Source organism: Barbus barbus (assembly GCF_936440315.1).
Source record: "Barbus barbus genome assembly, chromosome: 15".
Classification (NCBI taxonomy): Eukaryota; Metazoa; Chordata; class Actinopteri; order Cypriniformes; family Cyprinidae; genus Barbus; species Barbus barbus.
Window position 1 is genome coordinate 28509414 of NC_136743.1, and position 22553 is coordinate 28531966.

Sequence of the window (22553 nt, forward strand, 5' to 3'; positions counted from 1 at the left end):
TTTTCAATCAGGCTCCATTCATGTTAGTTTTATCACCAAGGACGTGGTCAAAGTTTAAAAGCACCACTGCTTCCCCAAACCAAACTTCAAATTGCACCATTTGTTTTGGCACCCAAAGATGGTTCACTGGTGTCATTTACGTAACAGAAGCCAGAATATCTTTACATTGACCATGTGGTCAAGACTAAAGTACAGCGTATATATATATATATAAACACCTCAAACTAACCCAGTCACCTTCTGTCCACACATTCGCTTCAGGAGTTCAGGTTGTTGTTCAGCATGCAGCGCTGCGCTTTGCTCACTGTTCTCGGGCTCCTGGTAACGGGGTCATGGGCGCAGGGGTTGATGCCCACCATCAGCTTGCCTCCCTGTGATTCCCCTGAGGCTGAAGCAGCGGCTCTGATGGCACAGGATTTCCTCAACGCTCAGCACACACACGGTTACAAATATGTCCTAAATCAAATTGACGAAATCAAGATCGTCTCCAGGGTAAGACATCGGATGATCGTGAACAATGCTTGTGTGATGGTAGTTTTAACAGTCATGTGGTGTGTGACAGTAACATTGGTTTTAAAAATGCAGAGTGTATTATTACATCAAAATCATCAAAATCAGATTCAAATGTCTTTTTGCAGCCACTTCAAGCAGACACGTATCATTTGGAACTAGATTTTCTTGAAACTACGTGTCATGTCTTGGATCCAACACCTGTGAGCCTTTGTCCAGTCAGACCCAAAATTAATACGGTGAGAACTATCTTTATTCATGTGTACTTTCATAAATGTCGTATTGCAGTTAGTTAAGTACATTTCTGGTTCTTTTATAGGCAGTTGAGGCAGATTGTGATTTTGTACTGGCAAATACAACTCAAGGTCTGTCTGTCGTGGCATTCAAGTGTGAAACTGAGACAGGTAAGAGGAAAACGCAAATCGGTGTAAAAACAAATGCACTTCTTGTCATCTGATCACAGAAAGAAGACCTTTTTTGTTGTTGTTGTTGTGTCTAGAATCAGAAGATAAATGCTTAGGCTGCCCTCAACTCATTCCTTTAAATGACACAGATGGCCTCCAACTCATTGAAACCTCTTTAGACTATTTCAACAAAAATAATACTCTAAACACAAAGTTTGCACTCCTTGAAATCGGACGCATGGGATCCCAGGTAACGTACATGGAATACTAAAAATTATCCTCAGACAATAAAGCTTCCAATAGACTGGTACTGTTTTCTATTTTTTTGCAGATCGTCAGTGGTGGACACAGGTACTTTGCAGAATATGCCATTATTGGGACTAACTGCACAAGTCAAGATGATGATATATGCATCCCTCAGAATCATAATGTTGCTGTAAGAATATTGAAATATCTTTGAGTGCGAGAGACTTTGGCTGGTGTGCAACTGTGTAAATATTTGTGTCTAAATCAACATGAAACCAAGCCCTTTTAATTTTTAAACCCCACCTTGTCCATTCGCCTGTCTCCATTCTGCATGCCCACTTTTCATGATCCAGTCAAATCCCACGGATAAAATGAAGACCTACATTTTCCTGTTGAAAATCCTGTTTTGCTCAGAAATCACATCAGATTACAGAAGCAAAATGGGTTGAACCGTCTTTCATGTTGACTTCAAAGTGTCTAATCCATATTTGTGACTATTTTTAGATCCATGGCCTCTGTCTAGCTGAAGGTTCTGCCAATGGTGTTGACTGCAAAATCTTTGCCCCAGTAAATACCACTTTATGACTTCACATTAATATAATAATACATTGTAAATATTGAACATTTAATGGCTGCCTTTAATTAATATTTGATTTATGTTAAATCAGAACTTAATTGCTGATCAAAAAATTAAACAAATCATAAAATCGAGTAGACTTAGCAGGAATTATTGGGACATGTTAAATTAATGTAAACAAAGATGTTCTTAAATGTAGTAAAAATCACATTGAGCTGAATTCTTTGGGTCAATTACCATTTATTTTTAAAACGAACATAATGGTGAAGTGTGTAATTTATGTGCCTCTAGTAACACCAGACAAAATTGTAAAAATAAGAATAAGGTTTCTAACATTTCTCAGTACCAATCAAGTTAAGTCCAGAAAAAAAAAGTCCAGAAGCTATCACTAGAGTGGTACCTTATTTAACCCTAAAAGGTGCATATTAGTACCTTAAAGGTATAACACCAGTCAATTCAGTTTGGCACCATTACTGGCACAGAAATTACGCTCTTGATCTTTAAACCTCAAACTCATATTAATCTAAAGCAGAGTGTTAGAGACACTATACAACTTTCTTTTATTCATGACAGACTCAAGCGAGCAACGCCACAGTGCGAGTCCAACAGCTTCTGCATGCACACACCTTTGGACCTCAGCACAACCCCGCCATTCATGCCCTCAGACATCACAAGCTGACAGCACTCCATGACCCTTCGGCAAGTGGTCTGCTCTCTGCAGAATCCAACGAACTGGATGAGGTCGTGGTAGCGCCAGCGCCAAAAGAAGCTCCTGTTGTAAAGAGGGAGGTCGCTGCACCGGAAGTGCCAGAAAATGCACCCCTTCTTTCAGGGCCGATTCACATTGCTCCCATTTGTCCAGGAAAAAAGAAACATTTCTGACCTACTTACATTTCATGAACCAACCTAGATTATATTAACTCTTGTTGAGTTCTGAGGTTACCACCAAACTCATAAGTGCAGTCGTTCAAGAGTAAATGTTTTATAACCAAGCAGGTACATGTATAAACAAAACTGGCCTTCTTGTAAAGGAAGCAATCAAAGCTGTTGTACTGTGGTGCTGTAATAAAATGTTTACCAGTCTGTGTTCAGTGCGTTTTTTCTATAAATAATCAGTTTTCGCCTTATGGAATTGTGAAATAGAATATCCTGCATTAAGAAAAACACTCAATGCTGTTATTAGTCACATGATGGTGGCCATATCTCCATCATGTACTTCACAGAAATGTCTTTGATGAAAAAAAAAAAAAAAATGTGGGACATAGATTCTCTAACATTTATTGCACATGCTGCATTTCCAATGCCATTTTGTGCGTCACAGGCAATATAGGCAACATTCTAATACTGAGCTTGTCCAAAACAAAGTTAATCTTTGTTTAATACCATCATTTTACAATGAAATGCAGCTAAACATTGTCAGATAAGGGGGAAACGAAGGTATGGACATGCAAATTATTTTTCTGTAACTTGATCATCTAAGAAAATTAAGTTAACTACTCTTGGGTTTCTGGCAGAGATGGCACTAGATATGTAGACAGTTATATCATGTTTCTCCACTACACTCTGCTGGAAGGTGGTTCTCCAGGAACTCCAATTCAACTTTAGGAAGAATCAGCTGAACAAATTTGTGCATACAGAGACTCGGGAGAGATTTTTACTTCGGTTATCCTAATAAATAAGGACTCAATATAATAAACTCAAAAAAAAAAAAAAAAAACTTACAAAAACGGACTTCAAATCAGAGTTTTAAAAGAAAGGCCGATTACAGTTTTTCCACTTAACTTTTATTATTAGTTTGCACTGTTTCCAGCCCTCCACATTCCTCAGTCTACAGTGGATTGATGCCCCATATAACCTATATATATAAAAAAAAAAAAAAAAAAAAAAAAAAAAAACTTTAACAATGGTTATGCTGCACCATTTTGGTCAATTTACGGTACACTGAGAACTGGTTCACCTACCACCTGTTTGAGAGCTGGAGAGCAATACACCAGTGTTTGATTGAACAGCAGGAACCCAATGCGTGTTAAATAATTTTGGGCCCCTAAAAACAGGATCCACAGATTCTCCATTTGGAGGGAAATACAGCTGAGGGTTCCTTACTGGCACAGAGTTGCGGATCTGAATCAAGGGATGAAAACTCAGCTGTGGTGGAGGGTTCTCGTCAGAAGTTTCTTCTGGTTGAATTGATGCAGTTGACGGCTCAAATGGATTGTGATTATTGGGTGGCTGAGGTAATGACATCTGGGTGAAAGAGTCTTTAAGAGCATTAGACCTAGGGGGCTTAGCATTCAAATTAGCAGCATGACGCCAGTAATTCATAAGTGCATTTTTGTCATGAATTGGAGGCATAGTAGGTTTTGAAGAAATGTCATGTTGTACCATTTCCTCAAATGAGGGAACATTATTTGGAGCAACTAACATTGACCGTGTGTCACGTCCCACTGGGTAAACATACTGCTGCATCTCAGCCTGGTTAACTGCAGGGTTTGGGCTGTGGTTTGAATAGGCAAGAGGTTCAGCAACTGGTCTATTTTGTGAATGATCCAAATGGTGTATAACAGAAGCAAAATTAGCAGGTTTCATTATAGGCTGTGGAGAGACAGCAGTTGATTCCAACTTCCTAAAAATGTAGGGACGCATGGTTGGCCCAGTAAAATGGTTTGAAGTATCAGAGGCATCGGTACTCTTAATGGTGGGATTCTCCACTAAAAATAGCATTGCTGTATGATCTGAAGCTGGTGGTAGAGCAGTTTTTGTGTAATGTGGGCCATAATTATAACCCATGCCCTTAATCAGAGGAAAGGGGTTTGAATCTGGAGATATAACAGGAGATGACAGCATTTGGCCTGTAATTTTAGTCGTACTAGAAATGTCAATATTAGACATTTGAAGAGGATGACCAAAATGGTGATGGTCATGGTGGTGGTAGAACACTGAAGGGGGTCCAGGGCAGAAAGCTGGACAGTGAAAAGAATGTGCATGGGACGAACTAATTGGAGTTGGGGAAGCCTCTATTGGGTCAGGGGTGTGAACTTCAGAAAATTTAGGGAGTGAAGGGGTAGGATACATGTTTGGGGTCAAATCAAAGTATAAGCTCATAGGAGGACCCTTAACAACTGTTCTGTATGGAAGCTCTGAAGCTTGCGGCTTTTCAACTTGTTCAGACCTTTCTGAATATGTGGTGGACCTGGAAGCAACAGCCCCAGAGGTGGAAACCATTTTATTTTTGGGGACAGGTGGCATTTCTGAACGATGTGGTGCGAAGGGTTTGTACCATGGATAGCGGAGGAGTTGTGGTCCTGTCTTTCTTGTAGGGGCAGGTGTAGGTGGTTCAGGCTCTGGTGGAGCATGTGGTTCAGAGGGTCTTTGTTGGTTTTGGGAGTGATGAGGCCAGTGGGGGACCGGAGGAAAGACCGCCGAAGAGGGAGTGACAAATTCAGGTTTTCCAGGATATAAAGGATACACCATTTCTCTGGGAGGAAACATAGTTGCCCACTGCAACTCATCTCGAGGACTGTCTGTGGTTATTAGTAGGGGAGCAATAGGGGCTGTAGGAACCTTGGTAGGAGGCAACAAATGTTTTCTTGGATAAAATGGCCCATCTGCACTTTGATGAGTGGGGTCACGGGTAAGACCCAAGCTGGGCTTAGGGTACCAAATCTGAGGACGCTTTGTATAAACAGGTGCTTGTGGCCTCTGGGTAATAGCAGTTGGGGGACCCACAATTTTGGGACTTTGAGGAAGAACCGTTGGTGGTATGTTTGGAGGAAAAAGGAGAAGAGGGTAACTAGGAGGAACGGGTTTAAAATCTGGCTGGCCAGGGATGTAATAAGGGAGGAGAAGAGTCTGCAACTTTTGAACTGAACCTGTGGAAGTTGTTGAACGTCTTGCCGGAGTCTGGCTTGGCTGAGTGGTTTTAGTAGTTGCAATAATTGTGGCGGGAGGGAGTGTTGAAGTCAGAGCATGAGGTATAGAAATGTGTTCATTTCCATATACAAGATCAGGCGTATCTATAGGAATACTAAGCGACAGTGGTGGGCAGGACAGATTAAACTCGCTCTCCACTGCCATACTGAGAGTGTACATCCCATCCTGTAAAGTAAGGCAAAAGATTAGTGTATTTAAGACGAGTGACTAGATAAAATTCAGGTAAAATGTAGAACATTGCAAACCTTTGGCTCTGTGCATGGCATATACGGGGCTTGGATGACCACACCTTCTGGATGTGACACCATGCTGTATCCACATCTAGCTGACACTTTCAGAAGAGGCTGCCATTCATTCATTACTAGGTTTAAGCAGTATTAATTAAATTTAGACCTGTAAAGCTCACATCAACCTATGTAAACAAACATGAACCTTTGCGTAACCTTTGATCTTCAGGTTCTCAGAGACTCCTCCATGCAGCCTCACAATCATGCCATTAGTATAGCAGGAGACCGTTGGCTCACTTTTAGCCGAGGTCAGTGAGGAACAAGACATTTTCACAGGCAATCCCCACCAAAGTAAGGGAAGAACAAACGTGTCTCTCTGAAAACACAAGGGGGGAAGGTCAGGAAGGGTAAACGATGCTATAGTCGATTTAGATTAAAATATAAATGCAAACCTCATGCATTACATAACATCCATCATATGGTATAATGTAAACAAAGTCTCTCCAAGTTCTCAATAACCTATGGCCACATTCTGAGGGCAACTGTGAAAATGGAAGTGGTGGGACGCTTCCTAAAAAGACAAATTAATAATAACAGAAATAATTATTTTGGAGGGCAAATGACAGTTTGAGCCATAAAAAGTAAGGCAATGGAGAAGCAAACCTCTGTCAATAAGAAAGTTAGACCCAAAAGAAGACTCTTGTCCATGAATTGTCAACTTCATTAAATCTCCAACACAATCCACCTTGGGTTTCATTCCAAGTAGCCTTGCCACTGTTGGAGTATGCAGGGTGTTAAGACCATAAACCTGTCCCCAAAGATGTTGCAGGTTCATCCAGCCTTTTGATAAAATATACAGAAAATGTAAACAAAGACAAGTTCAACTTGGAATAGTTAACAGCATGCTATTAAAACGAAGGTGCAAGAAAACCCGTTTTGAATGACTAACAATATGGACTAACAAGAACTACGCTGTTAGTGTTTGAAAAATGCCTATGCAAGCTTTTATTCTGTAATTTTAGTACATCACAAATGCATTCAACAGATCACAGGGACATCTTTACCTGAATCATCTGATTGGTATGAGTTCTCATCGGGTTGACTGCGAGAACCGAGCTCCGAGGAAAGACTGACACTATCTCCATGTGACTCTGAAGCTCGGTCTTGCCAAATAAGAAGACGCCCAACCTGTGCTCCAGATTTCGGCTTCCCGTCCCCTCGATCAAATGACTCACCTGTCCGTGCATTTTTGTTGAAAGAACTCGCTGAATCAAGACCTTTTCCCTCATTAAATACCACAAAACCACGAACTTTAATAAAGCTAAGCCAAATGAAAAGAAAACGCGTCAGGATTTGTTTCTCTTGAAACGCCATTTGACAAGACCGTTTTGCATACGCACCACACCACTGTAACGTGTCGCAAAAACCGACTCATTTCAAGCACCTGAAATATATAAGATCCTACATCTACAATTAGTGCACGTCTGGAAAATCCGAAGCACCTGTTAAACAGCCAAGTAAGGGGAATGAAGGGATGTGTGCGTATCAAAAACTTACCACTTACATAGGCTATTTTTGTGTGCATGTATACACTCTATAGACAAAAGCATTGGGTCACCCCCTTCTAATGAACAAGTTTGACTACTTTAGTAATTTCCATGAGTGCAAATCTTAATTTTATAAGCATATAATGATGGAGTTGTGTGTTTCTAATTTTATAGCAACAGTTTGGACAGGACCCTTTTCTATTCTAACATGATCATGGCTTTGTGTATAAAGCAAGGCTCATAAAGACATGATTGATTGAGTCAGTGTGGAAGAACTTGACTGGTCTGCAGAAAGCCAAGTCCTGATCCCAGCTGAACTCCTCTGCTGTGACTTTAAATGCAGACTTTGAACAAATAAATTTATTTTTAAACTATAATTATTTAAAACTGTAATTTTGTAATTTATTACATTTGCAATAAAAAGTTAGTTCATTCAATTAAGAAAAAATATATTTTTACAAGAGATATATTAAAAAGGGCTTTGTCTAAAATAAATATACATACAGTTGTGGTCAGAATTATTGGCACCCTTAGTAAATATGATCAAAGGCGGCTCTAAAAATAAACCTGCATTATTAATCCTTTTGATCTTTTATTTTTTTTTAAATCACAAAAATCTAACCTTTCATTGAACTAAAACAACTGAAAATGGGGGGAAATATCATTATGAAATAAATGTTTTTCTCAAATACACCTTGGACACAATTATTGGTACCCCTAGAAATTCTGATGAGTAAAATATCTCTAAGTATGCTTCCATTCAAATTCACAATTTTGAGCAGTCCAGAAATATAAATAGGAGGGAAAACAAAGCCCAAATTCCCTTAATCATCCATCACAATGAGAAAAACCAAAGAATATATTTCTGATGTGCAGCAAATCATAATTGAGCTTCACAAATTAGTGAAGTGGCTTTAAAAAAAAAAAAAGAACTAGAGCAGTAAAAATTCCCATTTCCACTATCAGGGCAATAATTAAGAATTTCCAATCAACATTAAATGTTACGAATCTGCCTGGAAGAGGACGTGTGTCTATATCGTCCTAATGCACGGTGAGAAGGAGAGTTTGAGTGGCCAAAGACTCTCCAAGGACCACAGCTGGAGAATTGCAGAAAATAGTTGAGTCTCGGGGTCAGAAAACCTTAAAAAAAATTGTCAAACAGCACTTACATCACTACATGTTGTTTGGGAGGGTTTCAAGAAAAATTCTCCAAGCTTATCCAAAAAGAAACTCCAGCATATTCAGTTATCAGACACGACTGGAACTTCAAATGGGACTGGCTTCTATAGGTCAGATGAACTAAACATTTTTTATTTTTAGCTTTTTTAGCAGCAAACACTCAAGATGGGTTTGGCGAACACAGGGATAAAAAGTACCCCATGTGTACAATGAAATATACTGCTGTATTGTTGATGTTGTGGGCCTATATTTCTGCTGGAGGTCCTGGACATCTTGTTTAGACACATGGCATCATGGATTCTATCAAATACCAACAGATAAAAAATCAATAAGTGACTGACTCTGTTAGAAATCTTATAATGGGCCATGTTTGGATCTTCCAACCGGACAATAATCCAAACCAAACCTCAAAAACAACACAAAAATGGGTCACTGAGCACAAAACCAAGCTTCTGCTGGCCATTCCAGTCCTCTGACCTGAACCCTGTAGAAAATGAGTGAGGTATATAATATATGCCTTTTCCACTTGGAAAAATAAAAAAATAAAATAAGTTTAATCAACATTTTTTAAATATACATTACATTATCCATCCAATATCCAGACACTTAAAATGACAAGAAATTATATTGTGCCATCTCAGGCTATGTGACTTTTTATTTTATGACAATTTTTCTACCTCATGTTTTGGTATTTTTGTCAAGCCTGTTAAAGACACAAGGGTTATGTATTTTCTTTAGAACTATGTGATAGTTTTCACATATATGAGCAGCATTTTAGTCCCTTTTGTAATGGGATTGTTTCAAATTTTTGATTTTTTAATTATTTTTTTCATATTTGTCATTCAGATGAACATCATAATTTTGGAGGTTGACCACGTCAATTAAGAAAAATATATATTTTTACAAGAGATATATTAAAAAGGGCTTTGTCTAAAATAAAATGTTACTATGAAAAAACCTGGAAGGCTGTATGAAATATGTCAGCAACAGGATTGTCACAGGACTGACCGGAGTAACAGGGATGACAGGACACAAATTCTTCAGCACACTGCACATATTTGTTTACATGATACTGTAAAGTTTTACCATTGTAGATAGCATTATATTGTTTTGCACTTACTTGGCATAGCTGTATGACAATAGTAAACAGTCCATTTTTCAGTTTAAGTCAGTTCATTGTTGACTTAGCACATTACATTTCTAAGAGATCTAGGCCCGGTTCACAGACAGGTAATTAAGGTAGCAGCTTTTATAAAAATACCTTAGAAGAAAACGTTACAGGTTTGCATCTTGAGACAGAACAATGACACTGAAATTAGTTTTCACTTTCTTGAGCATTGCAGACTGGGGTGAGTCTGAAGTCACCTTGCTGCTCTTGTTTGTAATTGAATTAACATACATGCATTATTGACAATTTGTTAGTGCAAAAAGAGTTTTATTGATCAGTATCATCATAGGAGGACCATTAACAATACCGACAATACTAACTAAAAATTTAACTGATGTCACATTTATGCCAACCACACTGAATGACACAGCTCAATAATACACACTAATCAATATCATCCCCGTTACCCTCACGTCAAAACCTGTTAAAAAAAAGAAAAGTAACAGGGCTGACAGTAACAGGTTTGACAATTTCAATCTTATTTGCTAATTGTCAAGTTCACACACATTGTACACTTTGAAAGGATTTTACTTGTAGATAATGATTATATTAAAATTAATAGATAATTGTTTAAATTTACGTTAACAGTATGGACTTAGCATGATGTTCCCCCTCAGTCAAGCCTCATAAATCATCAAAAATAGATTATAGAGGAGTGAGAGAGAAACATGCTTGCGTTTAAGTGTAGAAATCCTGGTTGAGAGATGATTTAACCTCCTGTAAGTGATGTTACTTTAATGTACCATTACATGTATAAGGGTTTTTTGAGGAGGGTAACAGGGCTGACAAAATCAGGGTACACCAAAAAAAATTATATTTTACAGATAAAATGTATACTTATGCCAAAAACATTGCTTAACAATGAGACTGTATTTAGAACAATATTCAAGTGTGATTTTTTATACAATTTTGCCTTCATTTTTCAAGTTAAATGTCCTGCTGAAAAAGAAAATCATAGCGAGGGACAGGCCAAAAACCTTACCAGCATAAATGCTACTTAAATTATTTAAAATATATTTTTATGTAATATTGATGATGTATTTGTTATAGGCCTATTAATCCTACGTTTGATTATTTCTTATGAATTATATATTACACACACACACACACACACACATTACTGTTTGTCAGGCCATCATAAATGGCATCCTCAAGTGGCAAATTCTCATTGTGAAATTTGAAAACTCTTCACATTATATAAGTTAATTTTACCGATGTTGTGCCAAATTCTGACCCCGGCCAGATTACTACCCCTAGTACTGGTAGGTTTAGGGTTAGGTGTGGGGGAGGGGTTAGGATTAGGCAATCAGATTTCAGCACAACACCGGCAATAAGATTAAACCAAGTCATCCGAGGTTGTGTATAACACTTAATGTTTGTGATTATAGCGACCCCTTCAGGATTACCCATGCGAATTACAAATTAATAAAGTTTAGTAGCAGTGTACGCAAAGATATTCTTTTAATATCAGTACAGAAGCTCACATATTAAACACAAAACTATTTTCCTGATACCTACCATGCCCTACACTCTCTGTTGACTTCATTTTCTACAAACTGATAGAAAGACGCTTGAAGACAAACAAGTGAACAATTTTCTGGTTGGAATAGGTTTATTTGATCTGTCTGTAAACAAGGTGGTTAAATCATGGCATTTGTTTTTCTTTCCTTCCACGCAAATTGAGTTGAATATCAGCTGGTCAGGTGTAAGAAGGGAGAGAATTGGACATAATTTGAAGCTTCTCTTTAATCTGTACATTTTCCACAAGCCCTGGAGGTTGAATTTATGCCAAATATCCCAAAGGTGCCACTGAAGAATTGACTTCTCACAAGGCAGCAGTTAAAATCCATCTCACAGTAGCAACAGATCAGATCTACATTATGGCACAGGATACACAGCTTTATTTAACAAGTTTCCACAATACAACTGACTTCGACTAGTGGTCTTTTTCCAACTAATACCACCATATCCCAGAAAAAGTTAGTGTACACAGTTTACTTCAGTTTTTTTTTTGTCTATTTAATGAAGCATTTGTACCGTGCTATGACAGTTTGATACATCGCAATTAAGTAGTTTACAAGGCAATGACTTCCAAAGGGTTTCATTCTTGAGAATAACATTAAAAGTCAAAAATGTTTAAGAATTTTGAGGTGACATATGTTAACAATAAGACTGCCATTTCATCTATTCAAGACATGAGAGGAACTCTCAGGTAGTTACATATTTGATTTTTAATTTCAAACTGTAAAGCCAGTAATAGTGTTTAATAGAAATGAGCTTGGTGTTACATTGTATTTGAAGTGTTGAAAATTTAGTGTTATAAAGTCAGCAACAGATGAAGCTAGCAGTCATCCTTCACAACAATAGTTTGGAGCAATTCTGTTAATCCCACCGGATGCAACAAAAACTTGGTCCTATTAGAGAACCCAAAGTTAAATGGACAGAACCAGAGGTACATTGGGATGGCAGCAGTTTTTGTCTTAAAAAAAAAGAAAACAAAAAGGACAAACAAAAAGAATAACATTTTACAGGAGCTGGCAAACAACAAATAGAAGTGCCTGAGCTATTGTAGCGATGGAATGTCCATACAGAGTTCGGGATGCAAAGGCTCTTGGGGAACAACTTAACCCAAACCTTGTAAATGCTGATCTGCCACCACACTCAAAATATTCCAACATTAGACCAATGACTTACAAGACCACATCCAAATACAACAGCAAAAGCATTTGCTATAAGGTTCTCAAACTAAAGAAGGTACAGGGCATATAATAGTAGCTGGGGCAAAGGTGGTGCAGTTCACGAGGGCAGGGGCGCTTACTAAATTAATCCAGGATCAAACAGAGCAAAGAAAATAAAAACAATAATAATAAAGGGAAAGGAGAGAAAAAAAAAAAAAAAAAGTTATGTGAATGGTTAACTTCATTCTCAAAGCTGAGACAAGGTGGTGTAGTTAGCTACTGGAAAACGATGATATTGACCTAAAAGATATGCATGCACTTTTTCCATCCTGGACATGCTGTATACAAGGAAGACCATGAGAGCTCAGCAAGGGCTCAAAGCACTTGAGAGGCATCAATCTATCTTAAGCTGGTTCATTAGCAGTGCCTAAGGAAAAAAATTGGACCATGTAGTGACTTTACATACTTGTGAATTTACACAAATTCTGGGTCGTCCAATTTTTAAAAACTCTTCATTTTACATCTATGGTTATGTACAGTAGTGTTTGTGATTGAACCTTCATAAAAAACCAACATGCTTGATTTACTGTGGCACAAAAAAAGATGTCAAAACTAAAGGACATAGAGCATTAACCAAAAGGAAAACTTCATAAAAAAAACAAAACAATGGACAGATAGATTTGGAGAGACAACGATGCATCTACTAACTGTTTCTGGTAGTGTTGTCAAGTTGACAAAAAGAGGGCGAGGATGAGGGTAGGGGTGGGTGGATGGGTAGTGTGGTGTATTAAAGTGAGCTGCTGTGTGGATGGATGGGAACGGGCTGCTTTAGTATCCAACTTTCCTCAGGTACTCAGCCATGCTAAATGCTTTCTTGTTGAGCAATCCTCCGTGGGTACCTTCCTTTCCCATGACTATAACCAACACTGGAGTACATAAGGAAAGAAAAAAGACAACAAATGAACAAAACTAAAAAAAAAAAAAAAAAAAAAAAAAAGTCTTTCCCCCCGATGACACGGGGACATTATAGGATATTATCACCATTCTTCCCTTGATTGCTATTAAATTTTTTCAAGACATTAACTGCTTGAAGGAGAAAGCTTAACAGCAAACTTCTTTCTTCTTTCTGTCCCTCAAGTGAAACTAAACAAGCTTAATTACATTAGAACCCTGAATCCCTCAAGTATTTTGCCATTGAGTATGCCTTCTTATTCAATCCGCCTCCATGGACCCCTTCTTTGCCCATTACAAGAACCAAGACTGAAAGAGAAGAAATAGAAAAGGGGAAAGTTGAGAAGTGTGGAGGTTAGGGGGGGAAAAAAAAAATGGAAAAATCATGAAACAGAGGAGAAAGAGAATCACAATTGCAATCAGAAGTGTTTGCATGCACATGCATTTCACTATTAAAAGCAACCAAGTAGAGAAAAGTGATTCAGAGTATGAGACAAGGAGGTCTGAAGCTGGCTGCTTGAGCTTTGTAGTGACACATTTTAGTGTACAGGAAAGAGGAAATAGGATGGGGAATTTGACGCTGCCACATTCCAAAGGACCTTCAACCCGCCCCACACACCCTAAATCCCTTTGAAACAGAGTTACCTTTCTACGATACCTCTGCAAGACTTTCACAGGACCACACTGATACTATATCATCTTTTGAGCGTGTGCTAAAACACGCTGGTGTAATAAAACTTTGGTTATGAGTGTCAGATCTTTAAATCTTACCATTGGGATTGTGCAAATAATCAGTGTCTACCCTGATGATTTACCTAACATAGATAATAGGGTGTGATGGGTTGTTTATCGCAGAAGGCAAATATTGATACCCCAGACCCCAATTCATTAAACTGTGATAAGATGAAAGGAAATCTCACACGCGGTTTAAGAAGACGGTTAGATCAAGAAAAGCGTGTACATGCACAGCGCTGAAACCCAGCTTATGGGTGTTTTTCAGAAAGGAGGAGTGGGGGACAGAAGACTGCACTGGCTTAAAACTATACCTTTCACATCTGATTATCTTTATATTCAAAAAGAGGACCACAAAGGCAGACTGTATGAGTGGGCACATCTTAGCATTAAGGGTCATTTTCCTAAACTGTGAAAAACACTACATTGGTGAAATAAAAAAAAAGTGAAAATCGTAAGGAATTAAGACATTTCCCAGGGTCGCCCCAGGCTGAACTATATTAATACTTGTTCTGGGCAGACTCAGATCCCTAATTTAATGAATCTATACATTAATAATGTGCTTGTCAGGAGTTATATGAATATATTTGTGCGCTAAATTAAACATTTCACACGTATAGTTTACCTTTGCCAGCTCTGCCTATGGAAACATTGTATGTCGGCTCTCCATTATGACTCTTTGTCCTGATGTCCATTGTCCAATCCCCTTCCACATGAAGGCTGTCTCTGATCACAGAGCACTTCTTTTTCCCTAGAGTCATCCCACTGGTGAAGAAGCCCTCTCGGTCTTTGCCGACAATGATATCGATTTCATCAGGCTGAAAAATTAAGCATAAAAAATATCCACATCTTTAAGTAAGCTTTAGTGTCATGCAGGTTACACGAGCTGTAATTATACTTTTGTTGAAAACCTGAAAGGAGTATTTGCATGCATTAGCATTGCATGAGTGCAACCAATCTGACCCACTCTGGGAGACATTCAAAATAATCGCAATTGAGGTTGAACCACTTTTTCAAACCGTGACAGCACAAATAGCTGGAAATGTTCTAATACTAACAGTGAGATGCGGGAAAGAGTGAGCATTCACAGGCGACAGGACGCCATCTTTGTGTTCCTGTAGGGAAAAACTTGAAGCACAGGCGCCACTGTCTGAACTTCCTCCTCTCATGGCCTAAGACTGCAGCTTATCTCAAGACTGATCAGACCGAGTCCGATCTCTCAAACAATCCCGGACTCGTTAATAATCTAGCGAGGGGATCTGTGCATTTGAAGCACGACTAATATATATATATAAACAATGCACAACGCGTAGATATGGTAGAAATCGATATTGCTGAATAATGCAAAAGGAAATGTGTGATTTAATCAGAGCCAGACCCGTTTACATCAATGAAAGTCGTCGAAATCTAAAGAAAACGCTATGCTGGTTGGGCTATACATCGGTTGCACTTTAACTAGGATCATTAGATAAGCATAATGTGGTTCATTGTGATATGAGTAATGAAGTCTAGAGGCCGTGGCCACAGCCCTGTGCTTTCATCCGGGCCTCGAGCCATTCAGCACAAACACTTCCATTCACTCCGTTCTTTCGCTTTTATGGGACAAATACGAGACTCGGTTGTACCGTTGCAGCTTTGCTAATGATAAACAAGCTAACGAGTGATCTTTTTATTGTAAGATATATGCTTGAAATGGTTAGCTCTCGCTATGCACGAGACCGGCTCCCCGTGCACGCGTGCTAAAGCTGACTAGCTTGCTAACACCCGAATCTCTCCGCTCGCCCCAACACACAAATTACACCCCGAATTAAATGAAAACGAAGCCTTAACCGCACAACGAGTGCTAATCTAGCAAAATCTTACCGTTATACCGCTAAAAGTACCACCCTCTGACGATGCCCAAACGTATTTGGCGTCCGTGTAGCCAACAATGGCGGTATCCTGGCAGCTGCCATCGGCCATCAGGTTATCCACGTAGCTTTGCCAAGACATTTTTCTGTGATTTGAAAGGATATTAAGGACGAACTACACCCACTGGAGTGGATTTAACGCTACCAAGTGCTAAAGTTCTAGCGAGGGTTGGAGGGTTTTGGCGTGTCCTGTGCTGTCTGGCTCGCTGGCTTGTGTGAAATCTCAGCTCTGGAAGGAAAGAAAGCCGACGGACTGAGACGCGCCTGGGTGTAGTCCCGTGCTATATCCCTCCGCGCGACAACTCACCGCCGCCACTGCGACGCTGGACGAAAATAGTCCCTCTGATGTCAAAGCGCCAGCTCCATCTCATTATGAAAGATTATCATTATCAAGATGTAATTACTTTAACAACACTTGGTTTTGAAAATGTGAAAATTGGCAATTTTATGGCTCATAAATTTGTTACTTTTTGTTTTATTTTTCCACATGAGGTTTTATTTCAGGAAAGTCTCAATTAAAGGGATAGCCCCAAAAATAAAACAATTCGGTCATCATTTACTCACCCTCATGTTTTCCAAACCTGTATGACACACAAATAAATATATATATTTTTAACTATGTTGGTAACCAAACAATTTTGGTTACAGACTTCACATGGGTTATTATAATTAACTAAATACATTTTTGTGAAAATGAAATGAAATACGTTAAATATAAAATATAAAAAAACATATTTTTGTTCATATGTTTGCCAAGACAGCATTTCTCATTTTCATTTAGCTTAACTTGATGTAATGACAAAAGCTAATATATGTCTATGTATATAGACATATATATATATATATATATATATATAAACAAAATAGGCTTATGAAACTGGAAAACTATACCAGTAAATAAAACTAAAATGAAAATGGAACATATAAAAACTAATGCAAAATATTAATAAAAACTATAATGGTATGCTATATGAATGATTGATGTCCATTGCCCCGAAAAAAAATACTTAGACATTCCTCAAAATATCTCCACAGAAGAAATAAAGTCGTAGAAGTTTGTGACAACATTTCATTTTTGGGTGAACTTTAAAAAAATGCAACCCACTAATAGAAAACATGAATATCAGTTTAGTTTGTACATTCATTTATTTTGTTAATAAAGTTTATTTTTTTCTCATGTTAAAATAATTTTGCCCTGCGGTCTTCCCCATCTCCCATTTTATTATAAGCATTTTCGTTTTAGGCAACATTTTACTTTTAAACAGCTAACTTACTGAACAATGCATAAAACATGGGCTAACAAATTTAACAACCAATAGTTTGTGTGTGTGTTAGTCACTACTGAGTCAAATGTCATATTTTGTGAAATCTTTGTTAGTCCACGGAGAAAGCAGTTCAACCATCCTGCCCATCAGGTCAGCTATGATATTTCCATTTTATTTTGTTTTATACCTTTTTTTAATGTTAAGTAAATGTTATATATCAAATTAAGCAAGATAATCTGCTGTTTCAGATGACAAATTTTGTCATTTAACATCTAACAAATGAAATGAAAACCTAAAAGTTAAATGCTGTTGATTTTTCTACCTCATGTTTTTCTCCTTTTCACACAGAGACATACAACTTCTACAGACAGCCACCTCAGCAGGGCGGTGATTCACCACTCACATCTATTGTCATTCATTTCAGGACAGATCATGTAGCTTACAATGACACAAGAAAACCATGACATATTAATATTTACAAGCCAATCATGTGGGAGGCACACCCATTGCAGTCCTGTTATCTCAACTGACTTTTTTTGAGAAAGCCACGGAACATGATTGTAACCGACTGTGTCACTCCTCTAAATCCAACAGCTTAAGATAAAGATTAGCAAAACAAAAAAGTGTGCTGCATTATTTGGATGAGCTTCTTTTAGGCACAAGATGAAAAGGGTAGTTGAAGAATGAGGATATAATGCAAGTAAAAATAAATGATTTGACTAAACTCTTTGTGAAAAACACATTTTCTAAAATGTGATAGAACTGGATATGCAATAAATCTTTGAAGATGGGAGGCTCCTCACTGTTGAACCACTTCCTGCTTTTCCTCAAAGTAGGTTAATGGTCGTGAATTTACTGCGTTATTTATATATTACACGTGACATGTAGAAAATGCAATTATTATACATTAGGATCCTCTGGACCCAAAAGAAATATAAAACACAGCCAACAGATGATTCCAGAATGTTCAAGCAATGAAGTGAAATCAGAAGAGTCAGTGTGTGCAGAATGCAATTACTCCCCCTACTGGTCATACTTCATATTCTGAACAATGCCACTGCACATATGTATCTATTATTATAAAATAATGTATCAATATGATTACAACACTGGACGATGGCAGCTAGAGAGGAAATACTCCAGATGAATATACAGTATGATATGTGTATTTCATGGAAGAACTGGACAACACTTTGCAACTGCAGTCACAGATATAAATTGTCACAAAGTTTTAATCTCAGTAACTATAGAGTTTTACATTTTTAATTTTAAGTACAAATGCCTCTTTTCTCCAACGGTGGTTTTGCATGTTGATGTTTTATTTATTGTGAATTCTGTCCAAAATATCATTATATTTCAGTAATAGCTGCTGGGAAAAAACCTATGAATATATCCAGGCAAGAAGAAAAAAATGTATTTTAACAGCAAAGCTGCAACTGTTTTCCATAAATGTTAAGATTCTCAAGTGTTTTATATGTCGCATTTTTATACAATTTCTTTATTTTTTTATACAGTTTCTGTTGGCTAAAATATTACTTAGATAGGGATAGATAGATAGACAGAGACAGACAGACAGACAGATAGACAGATAGATAGATAGATAGATAGATAGATAGATAGATAGACAGAGACAGACAGACAGACAGATAGACAGATAGATAGATAGATAGATAGATAGATAGATAGATAGATAGATAGATAGATAGATAGATAGATAGATAGATAGATAGATAGATAGATAGATAGATAGATAGGGACAGACAGACAGATAGACAGACAGATAGATAGATAGATAGATAGATAGATAGATAGATAGATAGATAGATAGGGATAGACAGACAGACAGACAGACAGACAGACAGACAGACAGACAGACAGACAGACAGACAGATAGATAGATAGATAGATAGATAGATAGATAGATAGATAGATAGATAGATAGATAGATAGATAGATAGATAGGGACAGACAGACAGACAGACAGACAGACAGACAGACAGACAGACAGACAGACAGACAGATAGATAGATAGATAGATAGATAGGGACAGACAGACAGACAGACAGACAGACAGACAGACAGACAGACAGACAGATAGATAGATAGATAGATAGATAGATAGATAGATAGATAGATAGATAGATAGATAGATAGATAGATAGATAGATAGATAGATAGATAGATAGATAGATAGATAGATAGATAGGGACAGACAGACAGACAGACAGACAGACAGACAGACAGACAGATAGATAGATAGATAGATAGATAGATAGATAGATAGATAGATAGATAGATAGATAGATAGATAGACAGACAGACAGGGACAGATAGACAGATAGATAGATAGATAGATAGATAGATAGATAGATAGATAGATAGATAGATAGATAGATAGATAGATAGATAGATAGATAGATAGAGACAGACAGACAGACAGACAGACAGACAGACAGACAGACAGACAGACAGACAGACAGACAGACAGACAGATAGATAGATAGATAGATAGATAGATAGATAGATAGATAGATAGATAGATAGATAGATAGATAGGGACAGACAGACAGGGACAGATAGACAGATAGACAGATAGATAGATAGATAGATAGATAGATAGATAGATAGATAGATAGATAGATAGATAGATAGATAGAGACAGACAGACAGACAGACAGACAGACAGACAGACAGACAGACAGACAGATAGATAGATAGATAGATAGATAGATAGATAGATAGATAGATAGATAGATAGATAGATAGACAGACAGACAGGGACAGATAGACAGATAGACAGATAGATAGATAGATAGATAGATAGATAGATAGAGACAGACAGACAGACAGACAGACAGACAGACAGACAGACAGACAGACAGACAGATAGACAGATAGATAGATAGATAGATAGATAGATAGATAGATAGATAGATAGATAGATAGATAGATAGATAGGGACAGACAGACAGACAGACAGACAGACAGATAGATAGATAGATAGATAGATAGATAGATAGATAGATAGATAGATAGATAGATAGATAGATAGATAGATAGATAGATAGATAGGGACAGACAGACAGACAGACAGACAGACAGATAGATAGATAGATAGATAGATAGATAGATAGATAGATAGATAGATAGATAGATAGATAGATAGATAGATAGATAGATAGAGACAGACAGACAGACAGATAGATAGATAGATAGATAGACAGACAGACAGATAGGGACAGATAGATAGATAGATAGATAGATAGATAGATAGATAGATAGATAGATAGATAGATAGATAGATAGATAGATAGATAGATAGATAGATAGATAGATAGATAGAGACAGACAGACAGACAGACAGACAGACAGACAGACAGACAGACAGACAGACAGACAGACAGACAGACAGATAGATAGATAGATAGATAGATAGATAGATAGATAGGGACAGACAGACAGACAGACAGACAGACAGATAGATAGATAGATAGATAGATAGATAGATAGATAGATAGATAGATAGATAGATAGATAGATAGATAGATAGATAGGGACAGACAGACAGACAGATAGACAGACAGACAGACAGACAGACAGACAGACAGACAGACAGACAGACAGATAGATAGATAGATAGATAGATAGATAGATAGATAGATAGATAGATAGATAGATAGATAGGGACAGACAGACAGACAGACAGACAGACAGACAGACAGACAGACAGACAGACAGACAGATAGATAGATAGATAGATAGATAGATAGATAGATAGATAGATAGATAGATAGATAGATAGATAGATAGATAGATAGATAGGGACAGACAGACAGACAGACAGACAGACAGACAGACAGACAGACAGACAGATAGATAGATAGATAGATAGATAGATAGATAGATAGATAGATAGATAGATAGATAGATAGATAGATAGATAGATAGGGACAGACAGACAGACAGACAGACAGACAGACAGACAGACAGACAGACAGACAGATAGATAGATAGATAGATAGATAGATAGATAGATAGATAGATAGATAGACAGACAGACAGGGACAGATAGACAGATAGACAGATAGATAGATAGATAGATAGATAGATAGATAGATAGATAGATAGATAGATAGATAGAGACAGACAGACAGACAGATAGATAGATAGATAGATAGACAGACAGACAGATAGGGACAGATAGACAGATAGATAGATAGATAGATAGATAGATAGATAGATAGATAGATAGATAGATAGATAGATAGATAGATAGATAGATAGATAGGGACAGACAGACAGACAGACAGACAGACAGATAGATAGATAGATAGATAGATAGATAGATAGATAGATAGATAGATAGATAGATAGATAGGGACAGACAGACAGACAGACAGACAGACAGATAGATAGATAGATAGATAGATAGATAGATAGATAGATAGATAGATAGATAGATAGATAGATAGATAGGGACAGACAGACAGACAGACAGACAGACAGACAGACAGACAGATAGATAGATAGATAGATAGATAGATAGATAGATAGATAGATAGATAGATAGGGACAGACAGACAGACAGATAGACAGACAGACAGACAGACAGACAGACAGATAGATAGATAGATAGATAGGGACAGACAGACAGATAGACAGATAGATAGATAGATAGATAGATAGATAGATAGATAGATAGATAGATAGATAGATAGATAGATAGATAGGGACAGACAGACAGATAGATTAGATAGATAGATAGATAGATAGATAGATAGATAGATAGATAGATACATAGGGACAGACAGACAGACAGACAGACAGATAGATAGATAGATAGATAGATAGATAGATAGATAGATAGATAGATAGATAGATAGATAGATAGATAGATAGATAGATAGATAGAAAAAAATGTAACATGCAAAAAGGTAACAAAATTGTTTATCTAATGTGCTAAATGATATATTTAATGGCAGGTTCCCTTTGTGATTTAACTTACTCCATATAGTGATGTTTATTATTTTTGCGTAGACAATAATTGTGTAAACCTTTGAAAGCTTTTGTGTAGACAAATAAATGACTAATATTTACAGTAGCCTACAAGTGAAAAAAAAGGTTAAAAAAAAGCCTTATACTCACATCTTTTGCGCAGCGCTAAACTAACACGTTTCATGATGAGATTTAACATTACGGCTGTTAACATTCGGGTTTTAATATTGAAAA

The 22553-nt window shown here is 37.3% G+C and overlaps 2 protein-coding genes across 4 annotated transcripts; one reads left to right on the top strand and one right to left on the bottom strand.

Annotated features, from left to right (window-relative positions):
- The first annotated feature begins 216 nt into the window (after positions 1-216).
- LOC306880879 (alpha-2-HS-glycoprotein-like) lies at positions 217-2820 on the top strand. Its single transcript, XM_079434679.1, has 7 exons — positions 217-492; positions 639-749; positions 830-914; positions 1010-1164; positions 1246-1350; positions 1665-1727; positions 2311-2820. The coding sequence occupies exons 1-7, from the start codon at positions 283-285 to the stop codon at positions 2617-2619; spliced, it is 1038 nt and encodes a 345-aa protein (XP_079290805.1). The 5' UTR covers positions 217-282; the 3' UTR covers positions 2620-2820.
- Positions 2821-12271: 9451 nt separating this feature from the next.
- On the bottom strand, positions 12272-16376 carry LOC306881553 (profilin-2-like; the record flags this gene model as incomplete). 3 transcript variants are annotated; one of them, XR_013785160.1, is made up of 4 exons in its annotated part: positions 16013-16335; positions 14775-14967; positions 13175-13392; positions 12272-12893 (listed from the first exon to the last, which is right to left on the bottom strand). XR_013785160.1 is itself a non-coding variant. In XM_079435736.1 (3 exons), the coding sequence occupies exons 1-3, from the start codon at positions 16139-16141 to the stop codon at positions 13295-13297; spliced, it is 420 nt and encodes a 139-aa protein (XP_079291862.1). In that variant the 5' UTR covers positions 16142-16376. The 3 variants fall into 3 exon arrangements, 2 of the variants coding, with proteins under 2 accessions (XP_079291862.1, XP_079291863.1); XM_079435736.1 differs by having other exon boundaries at positions 12272-13392; positions 16013-16376; XM_079435737.1 differs by lacking the exons at positions 12272-12893; positions 13175-13392 and adding an exon at positions 13629-13726.
- Between the last annotated feature and the right edge of the window lie 6177 nt (positions 16377-22553).

Excerpts from the sequence above, each read along its gene's own strand:
- LOC306880879 (XM_079434679.1), top strand. The coding sequence starts at position 283 with ATGCAGCGCTGCGCTTTGCTCACTGTTCTCGGGCTCCTGGTAACGGGG. Across the intron at positions 1,351-1,664 it reads CTCAGAATCATAATGTTGCT|ATCCATGGCCTCTGTCTAGC; the intron begins GTAAGAATATTG and ends GACTATTTTTAG. Across the intron at positions 1,728-2,310 it reads ACTGCAAAATCTTTGCCCCA|ACTCAAGCGAGCAACGCCAC; the intron begins GTAAATACCACT and ends TATTCATGACAG.